At 40.2% G+C, this 21,150-nt stretch overlaps 1 protein-coding gene across 2 annotated transcripts in view; it reads right to left on the reverse strand.

The window, feature by feature from the left end:
* The window catches only part of LOC131440166 (3-hydroxy-3-methylglutaryl-coenzyme A reductase), a 73,203-nt gene that overhangs the window by 20,857 nt on the left and 31,196 nt on the right, over positions 1-21,150 (reverse strand). The window contains exons 1-4 of one of the 2 annotated variants that reach the window (XM_058611216.1): positions 11,081-11,297; positions 10,952-11,027; positions 10,341-10,895; positions 8,510-9,217 (exon numbers count right to left, since the gene is read on the reverse strand). In XM_058611216.1, coding sequence (XP_058467199.1) covers positions 8,510-8,843 — 334 coding nt within the window. In that variant the 5' untranslated portion in view covers positions 8,844-9,217; positions 10,341-10,895; positions 10,952-11,027; positions 11,081-11,297. Of the gene's footprint in view, positions 1-8,509; positions 9,218-10,340; positions 10,896-10,951; positions 11,028-11,080; positions 11,298-21,150 lie in introns of those variants that run through there. The other variant, XM_058611215.1, reaches the window with a different exon arrangement.

The raw sequence follows: 21,150 nt of genomic DNA on the forward strand, positions 1-21,150 counted from the left end.
GTCATTAGCATTGGAAAAAAAAAACAACGGTGGAGAGCATTACACAATATCAGCCGTTCTAATGACTCTAAAAGTTTTCTAAAGAACTATTAGGATTTGTTTTTCGCAAATCGAAGGTAATTATCCTCAGTTTAGTGCAAATCAAGAACAATTCGGTTAGATTTGTGCACTTTTCGCTGTGTGAAATTCACAGTATTCGAGATCAAGTGAAGCCTTCTTTGTTTTTGCGAAAAATGTGAAAAAGGGGAATATTTGCATAATTCATACAATTGATATTCGGAAGTGTTAAGGAACATGTCAGTTGTTTTCGTATTCACGACATCCAGTTATGTCGCTGACATTACCCACCCGCTTTTTTTTATTCTAATAGATAATCTCTGGTTCATCAAAAATATTTACACTGCTTTTCTATCAAAAATATTGACATTTCTTTATTTATATTACTAATCGCACAATATTTTTAATAAAATTTAACCAAAATTGTTTTGAATCTTTTACTTATAAATCGTCTGCTTAAAAATTTTAAACCTGAGATAATTCAAGTTTCCTGAATTGACATTCTGAAAGCTTTAGTTCCATGCTCTCAACTCTGTTTTTCTTAGTTTGTTCTTGTTTGAAAGAGCCATATTTTGATTAAAAGCTATTATATACATATTTACTAGTTTATATTACTAGTTTTTGAGTTTATATACCTCAAATTGATTTATTGATTTCTAGTAATCTTAGTGTGCGAGGACCGAGAGCTTAATTAAGTAATTTAAACTTCATTCAGAAAAAAAACAGTATAATGAAAACGATGAAACGGTTAGTTGCTCATCAAACATCAAATCAATAGATTCAAACTCGAATGTTATTCCTTCAATCGAGGACATGGTGGCTCCAAACAAATTGTGATTATTACAAAAATATGTCGTGTTTGTTTTAAAGTCACTAAGCATCCTGCCACTTACCTGAAGATCTGTTATGTACTGGCTGAGTGTATATCATAACAGTAATCGAAGAAGAAAAATTCTCCCTTTCGTTTGGTTGTTAAAAATATGCTCTATTTTGAATAATTCGCCTGCATTTCTTCAAAGAAAATTTTGCCATGTGACTTAATGGTGTTTATAAAAACGAGACCAATATTTGATTCAAATTAGAATATCTATTCATTCTAATTACTAGGCATTTGTTTAATTTTTGTGCGTGAAATAAGTAAGTTGTTTCGAAAACAATCCGGCACCACTTGAAACAACAAATCGACTTAAACAAAATTGACAATCGAACGTAGAACTAATTTCACCTGACCCGCCATCTATGTTTCATTTTTTGAACCTTTCTTAAGATTGATTTTTTCTTATATAATTTCAATTATTTTGTAGAATTCTAGGACTTGTTATAAGAACTGTTTATTTTAAAATGTAAGAAAATTTATTTTCTTTCGTTTCGTGTAATCATTTTTGTTTTTATAATATGATATGTTGATCAATATCGAGATCCGGAATTAGTTCTTAGTAAAATACTATTCCTCATCATAATATCGCATATTCGCTTAGGTTTGCGCATATGTGCGGTCTTTCAAGTAATATTTTATAATGTACGCAACGAATAAAATCATTCCAAGTTATCAACATAACCTTTTCTCGCATGCTAAGATCAGATCTGAAAATATGCCTGGTTTAAAACAGAATCTTGGGTGCTGCTACAATAACATAGGTAGAAATTGATTTTTCTCACACTAAAATTAACTTTTCGCTTGAAAAAATGACGTTGTATGTAAGTTATAAAGGATTTTACAAGTGAAAATTCGTTTTCCCTTGTATTTTGACAGCTAATATTGCAATCATCATCCTCGCACACGTACGCATCTAGCAGTGAAACACAACGTTAGATCGCCCATCAAATTTAGTCATGCTTAATCGCAAGCTAATCGATTAATCGAGTAATTCTGTACGATTAATCAAGCAAATCGATTAGTTTGAAAAGTTGTATTCGATTATTTACTAATCGAGTATTTCAAAAAACGCGACATCCCTAAGTGCACCTATATATGTACGAGTAGAGCAGTGTGCTACCGGCAAGTGTGATCTTGGATTCTCTGCGACACTTGATCTCCTAGGCAGTGGAGAGTAGTTTCTATGTGTTAGTGTTGTTTTGTTTTCCTTTTATATTTGCACGTAGATCATTGACCCACTTTCCAATATACTTGGAAAAAATAAGGGCAACTGCACTGGGTTACCATCAATTTTAACTGGACTGTACTAAAGGCCGAATGGAAGCTGAACGTGATATTGCTACTTTTTATCATTCAACACGCATAGGCACACGCATTCTGTCAACTTGATTGATCATGACAATCGCAATGTTGTTCAAGCTCTGCTTTACTTCGAACCGACGTATCCGAAAACATTTTCCGCATCTATTGATGGTGATAATTTCCAGTACTGCGTTCTCCCTACGTATGTGCAATACCGAAACTAGATTTATTCGAAGTGTTTGTGTTGTTTTTCTGCAGCTTGTGCTCCATGGAGCGCAATAAAATATACAAAAACATATCTTCTCTCTCACAATATCTGTCAGTTCATATCGGGCGGCGATATTTTTAGGACCTCGGCTCAGCAAAATTTTTTCAAAGATTGTCGATTCTAAGATTCTAATCGATTTTATACTGGTTGACTAGCTTGTTCGAAGATCAAATAAATTGTAGCTAATAAAAAAGTTTATTGAGTATCTAATGAAAAAAAATCTTTTAATTGTGTTTTTTTGTTGGCAATTCATATGAGCGATCAAATGCAAAAATCGGAAAAGTGAAACTTAGTTTGGAAATCACGTTTAAGGATCAAGAGTAAACCAAGTTAATTTGTGTTGGTAATTTGTGTATTCATACATTTTATTTGGTACGTATGTCATAGATCTATATATTCATATATGCCAATGGCTTGCACGGTTGAGTTTCAAACAATCTTTTTAACAACAATTTATTCTCGAATGAATGTTAACCCTGACATTTTGGATGAAATATCAGTTTTGATCAATTTTTCACCAACGTTTGATGGAAAATTGCTTACATATTATGAATGTAGATTTTAATTCCATAATAAAAAAGTTAGCAACACTGCTTCAATGCATTTGTATTGCGCTACACAAAATAAAAAAATATATTTTCTGTTACAAAAGCAGTTTTCCGAAAAAATAAATAGCTTTACGCAAGGATGGCTTTTATTGTATCAAAGAACGCTCACCAGCAACTCTTCACACGACTGAATCAGTGCCATCAAAGAGAGGCGGATATCATCGCAACAACAAACACCCGGCATGGTTAATTTAACATAGAATAGACACCAGTGCGAGAGCGAATTTCTCTCGATGACATTTCTGAGAATCAACGGTTAGCACGCTGCTGTGGGGATCCTCTCTGAAGCAACAAACGGTCGCTTATCCCGTTTCGCGATCCGATTCTATATCATTTTACTCTTGCCGCTTATTCTAACTATGTGCATATAACCTTTGTATAAGTAGTGTCTATGAAAATGTCTGTGAATGCTCCAAATGTCTGTGAATGCTTGTTGCTAAGCAAATGTGTCAGTAGAAGTAAGCCGAAACTGAAATAATTTTTCTCGAGCAGTTTTAAGGAAAACGGTAGTTTTACACTAAGATTTTCGCTTTTCTTGAATTGCAATTTTTACCAGAATGAACTGATTGGTTTATTTTTCAACCATATGGAAGACTTATTGATTGAAATCAGGAAAAGAAGCCCCGGAATTTGTTTTCTACGCACACATTGGTGACATTACTCATACGCTTGCAAAGAGTCTTGTGCCTTAAAATGGTTGTAATGAACGGCAAGATGCAGTTGGAAAATCAGATGTCAAAGTTCGCTAAAAAAATCTATGATGTGGCAAGCAATTTGCTCATGCTGAAAGCGGAGCACTCCATTTATGACAACCGGACGATCAACGGGCAATGTCTCCAAAATCGTCTACAGAAAAAGAAATCTCTCCAAAAACGTCTACTCGAAAGCTGTTTAGACTGGTAGAAGGCTAATACGGTCAACTTCATGCCGAAGGACTTGAATCCCCTGAACGCACCGGAAATACAGTCAATTAGAAAGTAATGTGTCATCATGAAGCAGACGCATCGGAACCACCATAAGGCAGTTAGATCAGAAGAAGACATTAAAAAAATTATTCTCTCATCTCTTGATGTCCTTTCCGAAGAACACCACACCGTCCTCTCGATGCCACAGTAGTGCTAGCTTGCCAAATAAGGCCAAGGTGAACTTTAATGTACGCATGTTAAGGCACTTCTTGTTTATTCTGGAATCCATAATCTAGTTTGAAACGAGAATCGCAGCTGCAAGCACCTTGCCAGATCATAAGCTTACTTGCGAATTAATCGAATATGAACTTGCTAGGGGCTATTGGTTCGAGTCCCGACCTGGAAGGATTCTTAGTGTCAGTAGGATCCATATTACTAGCCATACAATGATTCTGTACACTAAGAATCGGCTGCGAAGTCTGTTGAAACAGAAAGGCCAAATTCCACAAAAGGAATGTAATGCCAAGACTTTGCTTTACTTTGCTTTGCTTTTAGGGGCTATTTACCTCGACCAATGGCTTTATAGAACTTTTGTCTGGGAAGCTACCCACAATCCATCTTTACGAACATTTCGTCGTCCGTGAGAATGCGTCTTTCGTATTTTATAAAAACCTCTTTGTACAATTTTTGAAAACGCCTTTTGACTACTAGATTCTTTTTCAGTGTTCTATTTTATTGGTTGTTGGCTATCTTTATTAGACAACACCGCGTTTGCGACAATCGTTTCCAAAATTATCAAATACAGCTTTCGATTCTCTAGATCTTGTCGCTGTCTGGAAACACCCGATTTAACCAATTTCAACGACATCGCGATTTTTCGACCGTCAGATTTACGAAGAAGGTGTCCAAAATAAATTTTCGCTTGGCGCCTTCCATCAAACATAACTTCTTTGAACAAAACGAATCTTGACGATTTTTTTTGCACTGAAAGAGGAAATATTTTCAAACAAACTGATGTCAAAACATTCCAGGTTCGATAACTGTGAGCGCTACAGTAAGGTAAACAGTGTGTCCAGCTTCAATAATAACATACTTTTATATCGTTTATTTCTGCTGGAAAAACTACGATCAAACATGGAAAATCGACAAAAAATTGTATGATTGGGTTAGGTTAGTTCTTAATTAATGAAGGACTTGAAATCTACATTACCATTTACGAGTAAGACTTTTTCTTCCATTTCTGCGATGATTTTTCAACTGAATTGACCCGTTTTTATCAGAAATTGTAAAAACGTGGACTCATTAAAAAAAATCATACCGATTTGACAGCTCTTGCAGGCAGTATCATCTCAACCAGGGATGCCAGGTGTACAGATTAATTTGTGTTTCACAGATTCTCAATATGCTGCACAGATTTTAAAAATGATACAGATTTCTGATTTTTGAATCAAACACAGATTTTTGAATAAGAAAAACCTGGCATCCTTGATCTCAACGGAGAGTCTGCTACTATAGCAAACAATGATTCCCACATCCCAAACAATACATAAAGCGATAGAAGTTTTGCAACCTCCACTGGATAACTGCCTCTGTACCAAGAAATTTGATTTTTCACAATTCCTATATATTTAGATTGTACAAAACGAAAATATCCGATCCTACGATCCCAAACCAGAATGTATTCACCAATTAGTTTACTCCCATTCCTCAACGTAGAATATCTAATACAATTCTCGCATCCATATTCAAAACTCCGCATATTTGGTATGTTTAATCAAACCAAAGACATCATATTAACAAGATATACAGCTCTCACATTTCCCGACCAAATCATTGGCAACATCCTTTTTTGCGAAAATGGCGCTCTCGTTCGAGTCCGCATTGAATCTCGTACATAGAAGTAATGGAGCAAAGCCTTGGTATCAGAGCTTAAAATTGTCACACATTCTCAATGAAAGAAACCATTTCAGCAGTCTCATTTTCAATGTTTTACTGTCTCATTCGCAAATGACCGACACCAGAACAAACGAAGAGAGACGAAGCATTTTAGTTTCTCATCGAAAAAATGAGAGAGTATAATTGCCAACGTCACTCTTCCCTCTATGACAAGACGAAACCAAACTAACGTCTTCAGGTAGCAACAGCAGAATTGAAATTTTCATTCTTGCATCGGTGTATTGAAAATATGTGACGCTTGGCTATAAAAAGTGACTACAATATGGCAAATCGAAGTAATTACATCCCAGAACTTCTTTGGAAACCAAAACTACTACAAATTCGAGCACCAACAGTTAAAACTTATTGTGAAACCTTTTTCTGTCGTTTTCAATTCTCACAGCTTTGGTTGAATATCGACACTGAATACTATAGGATTTTCACTGAAAACTGCAAATGACTGAGAGGGCAAATGAAAGAAAAAACACAATTTTGAAACTACTGTCCCGTTTATGTCATTGACTGGACATGGATTTCGTTCTCATAGTTTGCAAGCGAAACTGAGAGTGACAATAATTTCTTGTCATTTTCGTTTATTTTTCAGTCAATGAAAATGACTTTTATTAGCTCTGCTTGGTATTACATTCCTGTAGTGGAATTTGACCTTCTGTTTCAACAGACTTCGCAGCCAATTCAGAGTGTACAGAACCATTGCATGGTTGGTGCTACGATTCTACTGACACTACGAATCCTTCCAGGCCGGGGCTCGAACATACGACACCAAATAGTGGAGAGAAATGTCAAATTCGTGCGCGCCAAAATAGCAGCACTGCGCACCCATACAATTGACATGATACGTTGAATGTGATGCCATGCGATGGCGTTGCTGAACTGAAGTTTGATTTCGCTTCAAGCTGGCAGGGGCTGATCAAACTCAGAATACTCATTGAACTAAAAATGGTAATCAAAGCATGCGATATCTTCATTGAGATTCTGGTGGAATACGGATTGAATTATGTTCATGGCTATATGAATACAGAACAAACAAACAAATTGGATTTATGGTTGATAAAAATATTGTTTTCGATTTTATAAGTAATAGTTTAAAAACGATTGTTGTTTGCATTTCCTTTGTAAACCATTCAAACATTAAGCAATAACTGTTGGATATCTTACTAGCATAATGGTTTTCCACGTAATGCAATCGTTTCACATGCCATTATGTTCGTGCACCATTGACACCTTTGAACAATGACGTCAATCCCGTCCGATAACACAGATAATGACGCAAACGAGATGTCCGGTAAAACAGGTTTACCCAAGCCTACCGAGGGGTTCCATATATGGTTCTTTGTCTTCTGACCAACGAAGAACTAGGCGGATGATGGTTCGCTAGTGAACAGAACGAACTTTAGAACAGGTACTGAGTATACGAGTATCACTTTTTCTGCACGGGACTTCCCCGCCAAACCAACGTCACATCCTTTTACTTTAAGTTTCTAGGTACAACGCAACAATTACATTATGTACCAATGCATGCATGAATCGCGATCGTATGACGTTGAGAGCGTCAATTATTACGAATTATTTCTTTTGACAAACAAAACCGTTAATTGTTTTCACAATGAACTAGCAATGTACGTTTTCAGGGGTAATGTGGATTGTGAAGCCTTGTAAAATTCATCCAAAGTAACACCCCCGAAAGTTAATTTACACATTTTCATGAATAGAATACGGTGGCATGCTGAACTGAAGCGTGAATTACTTATTTGACATGTGTTGAAAATGCATCACCGCCGACCAGAACCCGAATTACATTGATAATAATAATATAGTTAGCATCTGTGTGTAAGAAAGCAAATTTCAGTTCAAAATCAAGGCCATCCTTGTTTGTGTGAAACGACGAACGGATTCGAGTTCATGTTGACTAATTCTTTGGTGGAAGCATTTCATCACAATTACGTCGAGTCGTTAGAAGCTGCCAAAATGCATGGTTTCGACTAAACTTCACGATATCATAAATTGGTGCTAAAAGATTATCTTTTTCTTGTCTTTTTCTAAACACATAAGTTAGCGTAATTTATAGTATATACAAAATAACACTCATATGCTCCTTTCCCGAAGCGGACGATCCGATGACTTTCACGTCACGTGACCTAGCGCCCGGAATTTTTTTTCCTAAATCTGTTTTCTCGCTACTGTTGCTCAGTTTGCCACTTTGCCAGTGCATTCAGCCGATGATAACAAAATTTCGGTCAAAGCATCGTGTGGAAGAGAAAGTAAAAACCACTTGATCAATTCGAAAGAATTGAGAAATCGTGCGAGGCAGCACAACTGGCGTTTTTGATTTTTGCTTCAATTTTCAAGCTTGGAGCAAAGACAAGAATCTACAGGATATTTCCGACTGACCGACCTTTACTTTGAACCGAATTAACCTCCAGTGAATACGGTAACTTTCACAACCGTGCCAACTACTGATACTTTGCAAATGATTTACGATATAAACAAACATTGTTTGGCAATCATTCTGTTGATAGATATCTCGAAGTTCACTCACCTAGAATATACTTGGAACCCAGCTTTTGGAGGTTGCAGAAATGGTAGTAGCAGTAGAGAATCGCCGAGCATCGCACGATTGTCATCAGTATCACATCGATGCCGTTCTGTTCCAAGTCATCACAGCGAAAAACACTACCCGACCCTACTGAGCCGAGCCGCCAGCTGGGACAAGGTCTACCAGCACTCGAGCGGACATTTTGCTGGAACGGATCCGCACTTCCTTTGTCGAACGTTATTATGCATGCCGTCAATGTCACCAGGGCCACTATCACTTCCCATGGATGCGATGCACAAAACTCACCGTGCGCCCGAAATAACCGACCAACCCTCATTTTTTTTCGCCTTGCAGCAAATTTGTACCCGTTTGTTGTATCCGGACAATTCGGAACGCACTTTCCCGCACACTAGATCTTATTTACCACCGATCCACCGAGGTTTGGCTTGGTGGGAGTTGACCACACTCTCTCTTTGCTTGGCAAACACTTGGCTATGCTTCGCCACTGTCGAAGAGCACACACGCGATACCGAGGAGCACTTCTTCACCGTAGCACTGCCCAAGTGATACTGACTGAGGAGCCAGTCGCCACCACGGTTGCAGGCGGCCGAAGATCTGTTTCTTCACAGTATGGATCCGCCACTCTCCGAACCGCACCCACTGAATGAATGAATGAATGAAGAGACGAGGTGGCTTTCGAGGAAAACCTGGCTGTGGAAGAGAAGAAGCAGAAGAGTTCACCAAAATGTTAGTGGTACAGTTGCTAATCGGTAAATGAAAACTATATATATCAGGCATATCATTTCCATTGATTATTAGAAATAATGAATTTGGGCAATGGAATATTATGCTAATAACGGTGGTATCAGAATGAAACATAAATTCCAAACGTTTGGAATATGAATTTGGAAAAGACATATTCCTATCGATTAGACCCAGTGATTGGTAATATGAATCCAACCCGGATTTTAGATCTTTTTTCTATTTTAAGATCATTCCAAAACAGCCGTTTGCATTTGTCGATTATCATTATTATTTATATCTAATTTTCATGCATTCAAAACGTTCAATTATGATAATTCAAATGTTTCAATGTAATTTGGTTTAATGAAAATGCGATAGAAACACATATAGTTTTGTACGTAATTCAATAAATGTCAACTCGATTATGTTCGTTGCTAAATGTTTTGTTTTAATACTGCTACACTGAAAGAAATTAGTTACCGTTGTCATGATTAAAAAAAACCACGAAATCAATCATTTTATCTTCTCATAAAATCAAGATAATTGTTTATGAGTTTATGATCCAAATCATGAGCAATATCATTCACACCCATTTCGTTCAATTAAATTCATAAAAATGACAACACAGACTGTATCAGTTCACTTAATTACTTTTCTATACACATCTAGATTATATGGTTTATATAAAAGGTTACTATTGCTTTATTTATATTATTAACTAATTATGTATAACTAAGAAGACCTTTTACAGAAAATTACAAAAATATTTGCAAAATTTTAGAATGAAATCTGTGTTTATGAGGCTACAATTTATACGTTTTTTACGCAGTTCGTATGAGTGGACTGTCAAATTATAAAATATAGGAATTTCTTCCTTCGGCGACGGAAAGCCAACTAGCCCAAATAAAATTCACGTTGTGTATCGTTTCATAACATTTATATCGAGCATGCACTCTTTCTCCTTCCGTCTGCCTTCTTCTTCTCACAAAGCTTCATCATATTCCACACTTTCTGTACTAGCTTCTCCTTTCTCTCATCTTGAAACTTCTTTCCCTGTTTATGCCTACTTGTGTATAAAAGTTCTACTCACGGTACCGGAGTTACCCTTTCAAATTCATGCTGTTCGGAAGACTTCCTCCTGTTCCACCAATGTCTAGCTGGCTGGAGTCTGATGTCCAACTGCCTGAATGAATTGAATTCACGATCGCGCGGAAGCGCGATTCCTACTGCAAATGTTTGTTTGTCCACCAAGCTTAATGAGAAAAAGCACACCTATTTCATGCACTTGCCAATGCCGAATGAGTCGTACCACAGCCGTTCAAGATGGTGCTAGAACTGAAGAGCCAAAACACGTGGACGTCAAACGATGCCTTGAGTGTAGAAAATAAACAGTAGTATGAGCGTCACGGCGCTGCGGATCGCCGTTGACCAATAGTAGCGTGGGTGATCGATGTCGGAACAGCCAGACCATGGAACGATGTAGCACTGGAGCTGCTGCCGAATGATACGGACCCGATGACGCGGAAACGATGATGTAACCGAATCACGTTGAAGTGGTGCTGTCAGATGCCTGGGCCACCAAGTCGAGAATTGATGACCACGGCGTAGTAGTGACACTCTGGACTTTGAATTCAAAAAACACACCCTGAAATGGCGGACATCTTGTATCTCTTTTCACGCCATCTGATATAATTTTCTTACCCTTCCGGGGTCTGGTACTGTGCTTAGCGTCTTTTCCACTTTCTCGTGTGTATTGCCAGTGTTCTTCCTGATCCGACTAAAAGAACTTTCTTCAGTTTTGGATTTGTGAAGGCCAATGTTAGCTCATACCTTTTGTTTCGCACTCTTATTGTCTGCAGTTCTGCCGTTCTGCTGCGGGTGTTCACCCACGTGACTTCGCTGGACGGATCACCAGGTCGAAATGAACATTCTGATTTTTGTTCTTTTTTTTTGTGCTTTTGACAGCTGTGCGGAAGAAGATATCCGTCACGGTTTGAGCTGCATTTGACGAAGCAGTTTGCGTCTTAACCGTGATGCCAGTGCGGTGGATTTGCATAATTCCTCACATTTCAAACTTATGTTTGAGTGTCAACATTTTTCATTCAGTGCATACCTGAGTTTAACTATACATATTTTCTTAAACGTTACACAACTTTACCAAAACGGATGAATTTTTCATGCACCGTTGCAAATGATGCATGAAAAATTCTAAAACTAAAACTTTTCTATACAAAAAGTCGGTCAGAGACTGTGGATCGCTCAGACGGAAATTTGCTCTAATAAACATTAGACAAATGACCAAAATACACTAATCATAATACGCAAGTTTATGCTCACCAAATTTCATGACATAACTAAACTAAACTGCAAAACCATATACCAGCGAGTTCTGGAAAAATCAGCAATCACAAATACTACAAAATTTCTTGACATAACTAAACTGAATTTCAAAATCATATACCAGCGATTTCTGGCAAAAGTAGCGATCACAAACACCACAAAATATGTGCAAAATGTCTCCGACTGAGTTTTTATCCTCACTTCTCTGTACCCTTCCACTTTAGCTCAACAGGCACAAATCAATACTAATTTATTATAAAACTAAACTAGTAAGATTATTATTAATTTACGAGAAGTTACAAAATAGGTGATAGATAAGTACAAATTTTAGGTACACAATTGCACAGGTAAAGGGGTATTTAGTCCCTAGAACGTCATGAGTCCATAGCAAGGGTTTTACCGCGCCCAGAATCGCGTTACTTCTGACGATTTGTCATGACGACCCCTGATGCGACTGTTTCCCTTACGATCTTATGGATTATATGGACACTGGATCTGAGAAAATTTTTTGACACCAATCCAGAAATTGTAATGTGATTCCGCAAAACGTATTTTTACTGAGTGCCTTTTATCGTAACACTAACTGGTAACTGGTGTTGCTCATAGCTTGTTCAACGACTGTCAGTTTCTCCCGATCTGAGCAAACGGCTAGCCTGCGAAGGCTTCGATGTTCTCACGGTATCTTTCTTGTACGGTCATACATTAGTATTTTGAACCAAGGTTCGCGGTTTACGAAAGTGGTAGGCGCGTTGCTCCGTCCATTTGCAATTCTCGCTGTGCACGATTTTGGTCCCGGTGCGATTCCACTCTGCGCCAACTAGCTGCGCTATCGCTATTGTGCTGTGTTGTTTGTACTGTTATCTGGTTCTTGAGTTCTCATTTTCCGTGATGGACGTATCCTCCTGATGGTTCCCTCAAAGCTGCATTAACTTGGGTGCGTTTTCTCTCGGTACGCTAACGGACTGCCTGAAGAAGGCTATTTTCCTCGTACTTGGGTGCGTTTTCTCTCGGTACGCAAACGGACTGCCTGAGGAAGGCTGTTTTCTTCGTGCTTGGGTGCGTTTTCTCTCGGTACGCAAACGGACTGCCTGAAGAAGGCTGTTTTCTTCGTGCTTGGGTGCGTTTTCTCTCGGTACGCTAACGGACTGCCTGAAGAAGGCTGTTTTCGTAGAACTCTAAATGATTCTCTGTTGGTTGTCGACATAACTCAAGCTATGGTCTAGCTTGAATCCGTTTTCTCGCCGAACGGTAACGTGTGGACATCCTCAGTTTTTTCTGGGAGGAAGTCCGATCCCGTCCCTGACGTCTCGACAGCAACTTGCTGCGACTGTCAGTTGTCTTGGGCCTTCCCCAACCAATCTGTCCACCTTATGACTCGCTTTCCTCGATCCTATGACTTGGATTGACAAGACTCCCGAGTCTATGCTTCGACCATCCGTTTTCTCCCGTTACGGTAACAGTCGGCCTGCTGAAGGCTTTCTGTCTCCTCTACTCGACTGTATGCGTTTTTCTCTCGGTTCGCTACCGGCTGGCCTGCAGAGGCTCTGCTTCGCTGAATCTACGAAGGTTCCGATTTGCGTTTTTCTCACGGTCCGCTACCGGCACGCCTGACAAAAGGCTTTTCGCTTCACTAATCGTACAACTTGGGTGCGTTTTCTCACGACACGCTAACGGTAAGCCTGCAGAAGGCTTGTTTCCTGCAAATCGTCTTACCAAGGTGGGAAGGTAGTCTAAAAGTTGTTGCTTGCCGCACCCTGATAATGTGTAAATCATCCCGATCACTTGCGGTATTTCTGGAGCTTCAAAACTCTTTGTTAACAGATTTGGTCTGCGTACATAGCTGTGTAAGAGTTCTCTAATCGGCTTTGATGTCCTTTGCATGATATCGTCCTCTTTTTCCAGTGGTAATGTCCTCTAAGAGATACAGATTTGCTCCAAGCGTCTCTTTAACAATAGCTGGTACAAATTTTGGATCTAATTTCTGGCTGATGTGATTTAATTTCGATGATAACCCGAATGTTCTGCGCCACACCAAATCGCCAATCTTGAATGAAATTACACGTTTTCTGAAATCATATCGTTGTTTTGATTTGTCGTGATTGCTTTGAATACGCTTCACGATGAAGCTTTGAATTCGCTGGATTTTTGATAATCGCATGTCCTGCGCCACCTTTGGGTCGTCCTCAGCATTCAGGTTCTGTTGTTTGTACAGGTCCGTGTGAAGAATAAGATCTCTGCCGAAGTTCGCTGAGTGTGGACTGACTCCGGTTACTTCGTGTTTGGCACTGTTGATGGCCGCCGTTATCGCCGGAAGCTGTTCATCCCATTCACGATGATCCCCTTCTAACAGTGAACGTATACATGTTACGAGAACTCGGTTGACCCTCTCCGTGTTGTTAACCATTGGACAGTAGAACGCCGTTTTCATGTGCACGATGTTGTGCCGTGCTAGCAAAGATTTGAATGCCATGGATTCAAATTGCTTTCCGTTGTCGCTCAGTACTATTCTTGGACGAGAGAATTTCAGAAACACTTCCTTCTCTAAGAATTCTACCATTTTTGTCGCATCTGCTGATCGCATGGGATGCACGATGACATACTTCGTAATCCAATCAACAATTACCAGCATAACGGTGTTTCCTCGCTTTGATCTTGTCAACGGGCCCACAAAATCCATCGAAATCAGTTCCCACGGCAGTCTAGCCGGTTTCAGCTTGCCCATTGTAGGAAGCATTCGAGTGTTAGGAGCTTTGCTCGCCTTGCACGTACTACACTCCCTCACGTACTTGCCAATCTCTAGCTGCATTTTTGGCCAGTAGAAATGAGACTGAATTTTCTGCCATGTTTTGAAGAAACCTAGATGTGCGGCTGTTGGTGAATCGTGATATCGCCTGATGATATCGGTTCGCTCTTCTTTTGGAACGACCTTCTTCCATTTGTGACTTGTGTTTCCAAGCTCATCCTTGCAGAGACAATTTTTGTACAGCTCATCTCCTATCAATCGAAAGTCTGGAAAGCTGTCCCCGTTGTTCATTATCCGCTTTCTCAGGCTCTTGTACCAATCGTCTTTAACCTCATCAATCACGAACACCATGCTAGAAACAATTCTCGATAATGCGTCCGGAACGACGTTGATGCTGCCTTTCCGATACTTGATGTCGAAATTATATGCGTTAAGCCTCAACAACCATCGACTCATGAGCGCTGTTGGGTTCTTCATGGATCTCAGATAACTCAATGCTGCATGATCACAGTATACTGTAAATCTGGTGCCTTCGACGTATCCTCGAAACTTCTCAATAGCACGAATTACGGCCAAACATTCTCGCTCTGTCACTGAGTACTTCCTTTCCGAAGATGAGAGTTTTTGCGAAAAATAGCAAATAGGATGTTCTTCTCCCTCTATGTTCTGTGATAGCACTGCTCCTATTGCCACATCACTAGCGTCGCATGCAATATCAAATGGCTTTGTGTAATCTGGCATTGCCAATACTGGTGCTGATACCAACGCTGCTTTCAGCTTCAGGAACGCCTGCTCTGCTTGTGGATTCCATTGAAATTTCGCTTTTGTCTTCGTGAGTTCTGTGATTGGCGCGGCCAGTTTTGAAAAATCTCCGATGAACCGACGATACCAATTACAGAGACCGAGGAATCGTTGAACTTCCTTTCTGCTTGATGGAATCGGAAACTTAACGATGCTTGCTATCTTGTCCTCATCAACTTTCCATCCACTCTCGTTGAGAGTGTACCCGAGATATTTGATTTCGCGACGACAAAACTTGGACTTTTCTGTTGATATTGTCAATCCCGCATGCTCCAATCGCCTTGCTACCTCCTCCAAGGTTTTCAAGTGTTCCTCAAACGTCTTAGAACAGATAACTATGTCGTCCAAATAATGGAATACTTGCGGCTCCATATCTGCAAACAGTTGTGTCATTACTCGTGCCAATGCTTGACTCGCCGTGCATAATCCAAATGGAACCACTTTGAATTGGAAGTGTCCTCTAGACGGGACTGTGAAAGCTGTTAGTGGTCTCGAATCTGGATGCAATGGTAGTTGCCAAAATGCGTCCTTCAGATCAAGCGACGATATGTAAGCGCATCCACCGAGATTGTTTAAGATCGATGATATCTGCGGTATTGGATATCCTTCGTTGACCATGACGGAATTCAGGTGTCTAGCATCTAAGCAGACGCGGTATTGGCCTGGTTTCTTTTTTACCGCTACCAAAGGGTTATTCCAAGGTGAATAAAGTGCGTCTTCAATCACGTCTAAAGCTATCATCCTGTCGATTTCACGGTTTACCTCTTCTAGAACGTATGGAGACATTGGATAGTAGCGCTGCTTACGCGGAACTGCCTGTCCAACGTCGATCCGATGCTCATACATAGAAGTTCTTCCTAACTTGCCACCGGTTGCTTTCGGGAAAGTCCTTATCACTTGCTGAAGTCTATGATACTGCTCATCTGTCAGGACTTTCATCGACTCTTCTTCTGTTGACTTCGTTCTCTGGAAATCGGCTTCAAGTGTACAGCAAATCGCCTTTACTCCAAATTTCTCCCAAAAGTTCATTCCTAGAATTACACAATCTGGAATGGTGGGAACCAAGAGTACCGGTAACGTTTCATTCCGATTGTTGTATACGATAGGCAGCCGAGTGAAGCTGTTTATCTTGTGCTGAGTTCCATCAGCTGTTTGGATGCCACCGTTTACAATGCCTTCTCGTAACTGGAGTTCTTCTACCAACTTCACGTAGCTTCCTCCTAACAACGAACAGTTAGCGCCGCTGTCTAATAAGGCTGTTATGTTTCTGCCTAGCACGCTGATGACTGCATGCGGCCGGTTGTCTTGTCCGAGATTGATGATGATCGAGCTAATGTTTTTAAATTCAGGAACTGCTGAGGGATTCTCGAACTGCTGCGGAAAATCGTCTCCCTCTACTGTCGGTTCTCCGCTTCTTCGTTTCCCGTGTCTGTTCTGCAAGTAAAGCAGCTGCGTAAGGAGTATCCTTTTCTTCCACATCTGTAACAAAATAGGATTGCTTGTGGTTTAGGACAATCCATAAAACGATGTCCTTCTTCATCACAATTCCAGCAAATCATTACTAACCGCCTATAATCCGAAAAGTCTTCCTGTTGTGTCTGTGATGGACGCTGTTCCTGTCTAGCTTCCGTCATCCTTTCTTGCTTTACGGCTATTGGAAATCGCCGTTGATTTTGCAGCATTTTTGTTTGAACGGTTGTTGGCGGACGTGCCAGTTGTCGCGCGTCTTGTTGTTGCTGCATTGGTTGTTCCGTCTTCTGGGAATTCGACGATCTGGGGAGTCTTGTTGACCATTGCAGTTTTAACTCGCACACTTGCTCCATCAGTTGATCAAGTTTCCAAGACCAGTGATTGTTTTCATCCTGTGATTGAGCAGTCTCGGGGATTGGTTCTAAGCCCTCAACGGAACCATATTCTTCTGCAGCATTCTCTTCTGATTGTACCGCGTGAACTCTAGCGAAACGTTGATGATACTGCGTTGTCTGCGGTGATTTTACTGTAGCCGTTGGAGTTGCGAAACTAGGTTCCAACAGTGCGCTGTGTGGTACTGGAAGTCGTCTCTGTCTACTCAAAAGCAATCTGGTTTCATCATAGCTCGTGCAAATCTCGACCATCTCCTGCAGAGAACGAGGCCTTGCTGCGGTGACAATCGCTGCGTAGTCTGCGTTCATGTTTTTCTTGACGATAAAGAACTGTTCTTCTTGCTCCATTGGTGGTGTCACAAATCGGAAAAGAGCTGCGATGTCTCGGTAGTATTTCGCAAAAGTTTCATTTTGTTCTTGAAAGCGAAAGCAAGCTTCCAAACGTAGTATCTGTGCATATCCTGCTGGTAGAAATTCCTTGCGTATCTCCTGCTTGAATGCTTCCCAGGAGCTTAATCTGTTCTGCGCCATGGCTCGAGCGTACCAATCAAGCGCATCTTCTTGCAGTAAATGCTTGATTGATGACAACAAAGTGTCGTCATTCATGCCTTCCGATCTAGCAAATGTCTCAACCCGATCCAGAAATATGTTCAACGATGTTGTATCCTTTTCTCCTCGAAATTTGAAAGGCCAGTTATGTACTGCCTTTAGCATGCGTCTGTCTTCGCCTCTTTCTTGCGTTGGTCTTGATTCTCGTCGTAGCAGATGTCGAAGCAAATCATCTCGTAATTCGTTGTATTCTTCCCATGCATTGCGACAAACATTGTTGCGATTCCAATTGCCAGTTGGGTTCTCTTCTTGCTGTCTTCTCGGTGGTGGGGGCCAATATTCATTCGAAGCTCCCGTTTGATTCAGATGAGAGTTATCTTGGAGCACGCTATCCATCCCTCTCGTATTGGTATTGCTCACCAAGTTTCTTTGATTTCCTAATGGAAGTGGAGAGTAATGTGAACTTCCATCGAATCTCCTACCGGTAACGTTCGACCATGATGAACTGCTTGCTTGTCCTGCAGCTTGAGGGGAGGTGGAGGGTGGTTCCAATCTATGCTGCCCATCCGCGGTTACCGTTGTCGCATTGCTATCGACTACTGTGTTATTCTGTTGTGCTGGTATTATGCCGCTGCCTTGCACCACACGAGTCACTGCTTTATTTAATACACTTATAACATCACTTCCCATCACTTTGACTAGAGCACACAATGAGCTGTGCATCTCTAAACGATCACTCGGCGGATTTATTAGTGATAAACGAGACCGATAATGTGCGATACGCGACCGTAATTGAACAAGCATTTCAATGTTTACATTTCTAAGAGCAACTTCAACCAGTTTTTGAAGTTCATAAATTTGAAATCGACATGACTCTAAATTTTCCGAAGGTGTTATAGCGTGATCAACGCTTCTTCGAACTATATTTCGCGATTCATCTTCGCGGATTGCTTTAAGTAAAAGCTGCACTCTAGTGCGGTGAGTTTTTGCGGTTATATTGACTACATGTCTCAACGCCAACTCATAATCAATTTCTTCATCGATTAAGTGTGTATAATCCATACTTAAAAGATCGAACTGAATTCACAAATCAAAATATGCTTAAAACAAACTATCACCCAAATCACAAAACTCAAATTCTAATATAAATTTTTTAAATAGGTGGGGTTTTCAGTTGGGCGCCAATGTAAAATATAGGAATTTCTTCCTTCGGCGACGGAAAGCCAACTAGCCCAAATAAAATTCACGTTGTGTATCGTTTCATAACATTTATATCGAGCATGCACTCTTTCTCCTTCCGTCTGCCTTCTTCTTCTCACAAAGCTTCATCATATTCCACACTTTCTGTACTAGCTTCTCCTTTCTCTCATCTTGAAACTTCTTTCCCTGTTTATGCCTACTTGTGTATAAAAGTTCTACTCACGGTACCGGAGTTACCCTTTCAAATTCATGCTGTTCGGAAGACTTCCTCCTGTTCCACCAATGTCTAGCTGGCTGGAGTCTGATGTCCAACTGCCTGAATGAATTGAATTCACGATCGCGCGGAAGCGCGATTCCTACTGCAAATGTTTGTTTGTCCACCAAGCTTAATGAGAAAAAGCACACCTATTTCATGCACTTGCCAATGCCGAATGAGTCGTACCACAGCCGTTCAAGATGGTGCTAGAACTGAAGAGCCAAAACACGTGGACGTCAAACGATGCCTTGAGTGTAGAAAATAAACAGTAGTATGAGCGTCACGGCGCTGCGGATCGCCGTTGACCAATAGTAGCGTGGGTGATCGATGTCGGAACAGCCAGACCATGGAACGATGTAGCACTGGAGCTGCTGCCGAATGATACGGACCCGATGACGCGGAAACGATGATGTAACCGAATCACGTTGAAGTGGTGCTGTCAGATGCCTGGGCCACCAAGTCGAGAATTGATGACCACGGCGTAGTAGTGACACTCTGGACTTCGAATTCAAAAAACACACCCTGAAATGGCGGACATCTTGTATCTCTTTTCACGCCATCTGATATAATTTTCTTACCCTTCCGGGGTCTGGTACTGTGCTTAGCGTCTTTTCCACTTTCTCGTGTGTATTGCCAGTGTTCTTCCTGATCCGACTAAAAGAACTTTCTTCAGTTTTGGATTTGTGAAGGCCAATGTTAGCTCATACCTTTTGTTTCGCACTCTTATTGTCTGCAGTTCTGCCGTTCTGCTGCGGGTGTTCACCCACGTGACTTCGCTGGACGGATCACCAGGTCGAAATGAACATTCTGATTTTTGTTCTTTTTTTTTGTGCTTTTGACAGCTGTGCGGAAGAAGATATCCGTCACGGTTTGAGCTGCATTTGACGAAGCAGTTTGCGTCTTAACCGTGATGCCAGTGCGGTGGATTTGCATAATTCCTCACATTTCAAACTTATGTTTGAGTGTCAACATTTTTCATTCAGTGCATACCTGAGTTTAACTATACATATTTTCTTAAACGTTACAAAATATCTCTGCCGAAAAAGTTCGAAAGCATTGATCTTTAGATGAAACGTGCTATTCACTATTTCACTTTTCAAACTATTAAATTCAAAAAATTTTCGATATATGTCTGCCAGCCATTTTTGGCGGAATTCTGCCAGAGTTCCGGCAAAAGTCTGGCAACAATGCAACAACCGTTTCCGGCAGAGAATTTCGCCTAGCGGTTATTAACGGTTCTTTTCTGTCGGATTCTTGCCATACAAGATTGGCAGAACCGTTTTGAATCGGTTCTACATTTTAAGCGTCTTAGGTTTATTTTTTGAATAAAAGATACATATTAAAGGCAATAAGTTTTTGCCCTTCATATATACTAATCATGGAAAATGTTATTGCCAATAACATTCCTTTCTCACTACCAAACATACTCATATTTCAATCTCATTTACCTCGTCTCAAGATTAGTTTTTTGTACGTACATGCGGGATTGATGAATATAAAATGAAGTCGAATAAAAAACAAAAGGAAAAAGAAAGAGGAGGGAAATAAACAAGACACGTACGGCGAGATAATGACGCAATTTCGCTTGGACAATTTTGACAGCTGCCGGAATGCTGACGGTTGCCAGAATTCCCCACAAGCGGGTATACGCTGTTGAAATGATGGCAATAAACATCCATTTTATTGTTCTGACCATACTGTGTCCAATTAATTGAGCGTCTTAGAAAATCTGTTCTTCGAAATGAATTTCCTGGAACATTTCCTGGAACATTAAAGTGAATTCTTTCAAGTAGCATGGGGCATTCGATGTTATCAGCCAGCAGATCAAAACCGAATAGCCTTTGTAGATGCACTTGTCTCTTTTACAGAGTCGGTTGGTTGATGAGGGCACAGCGATTCTCGTAACGTACAAATGGTTCATTAACTTAGGACTTTCAAGCATGGTGTATTATCATAACATGAAATACATTGCTTTCCCGAAATCATGACTGATTTTTCTCAATTATAGAATCGAATCCTGCCCGTGTAGGAATCTACATTTTTTTTTTAATTTTCTCGAATCTCATTTTCAGTGTGTAGATAAACTGAAAAATCATGTACTTCTTTAGTTAACTGAAAATCAAGTTAACTTATTTTTTTAGGAGAAATT

This window comes from Malaya genurostris, chromosome 1 (genome assembly GCF_030247185.1).
Source record: "Malaya genurostris strain Urasoe2022 chromosome 1, Malgen_1.1, whole genome shotgun sequence".
NCBI classification, from domain to species: domain Eukaryota; kingdom Metazoa; phylum Arthropoda; class Insecta; order Diptera; family Culicidae; genus Malaya; species Malaya genurostris.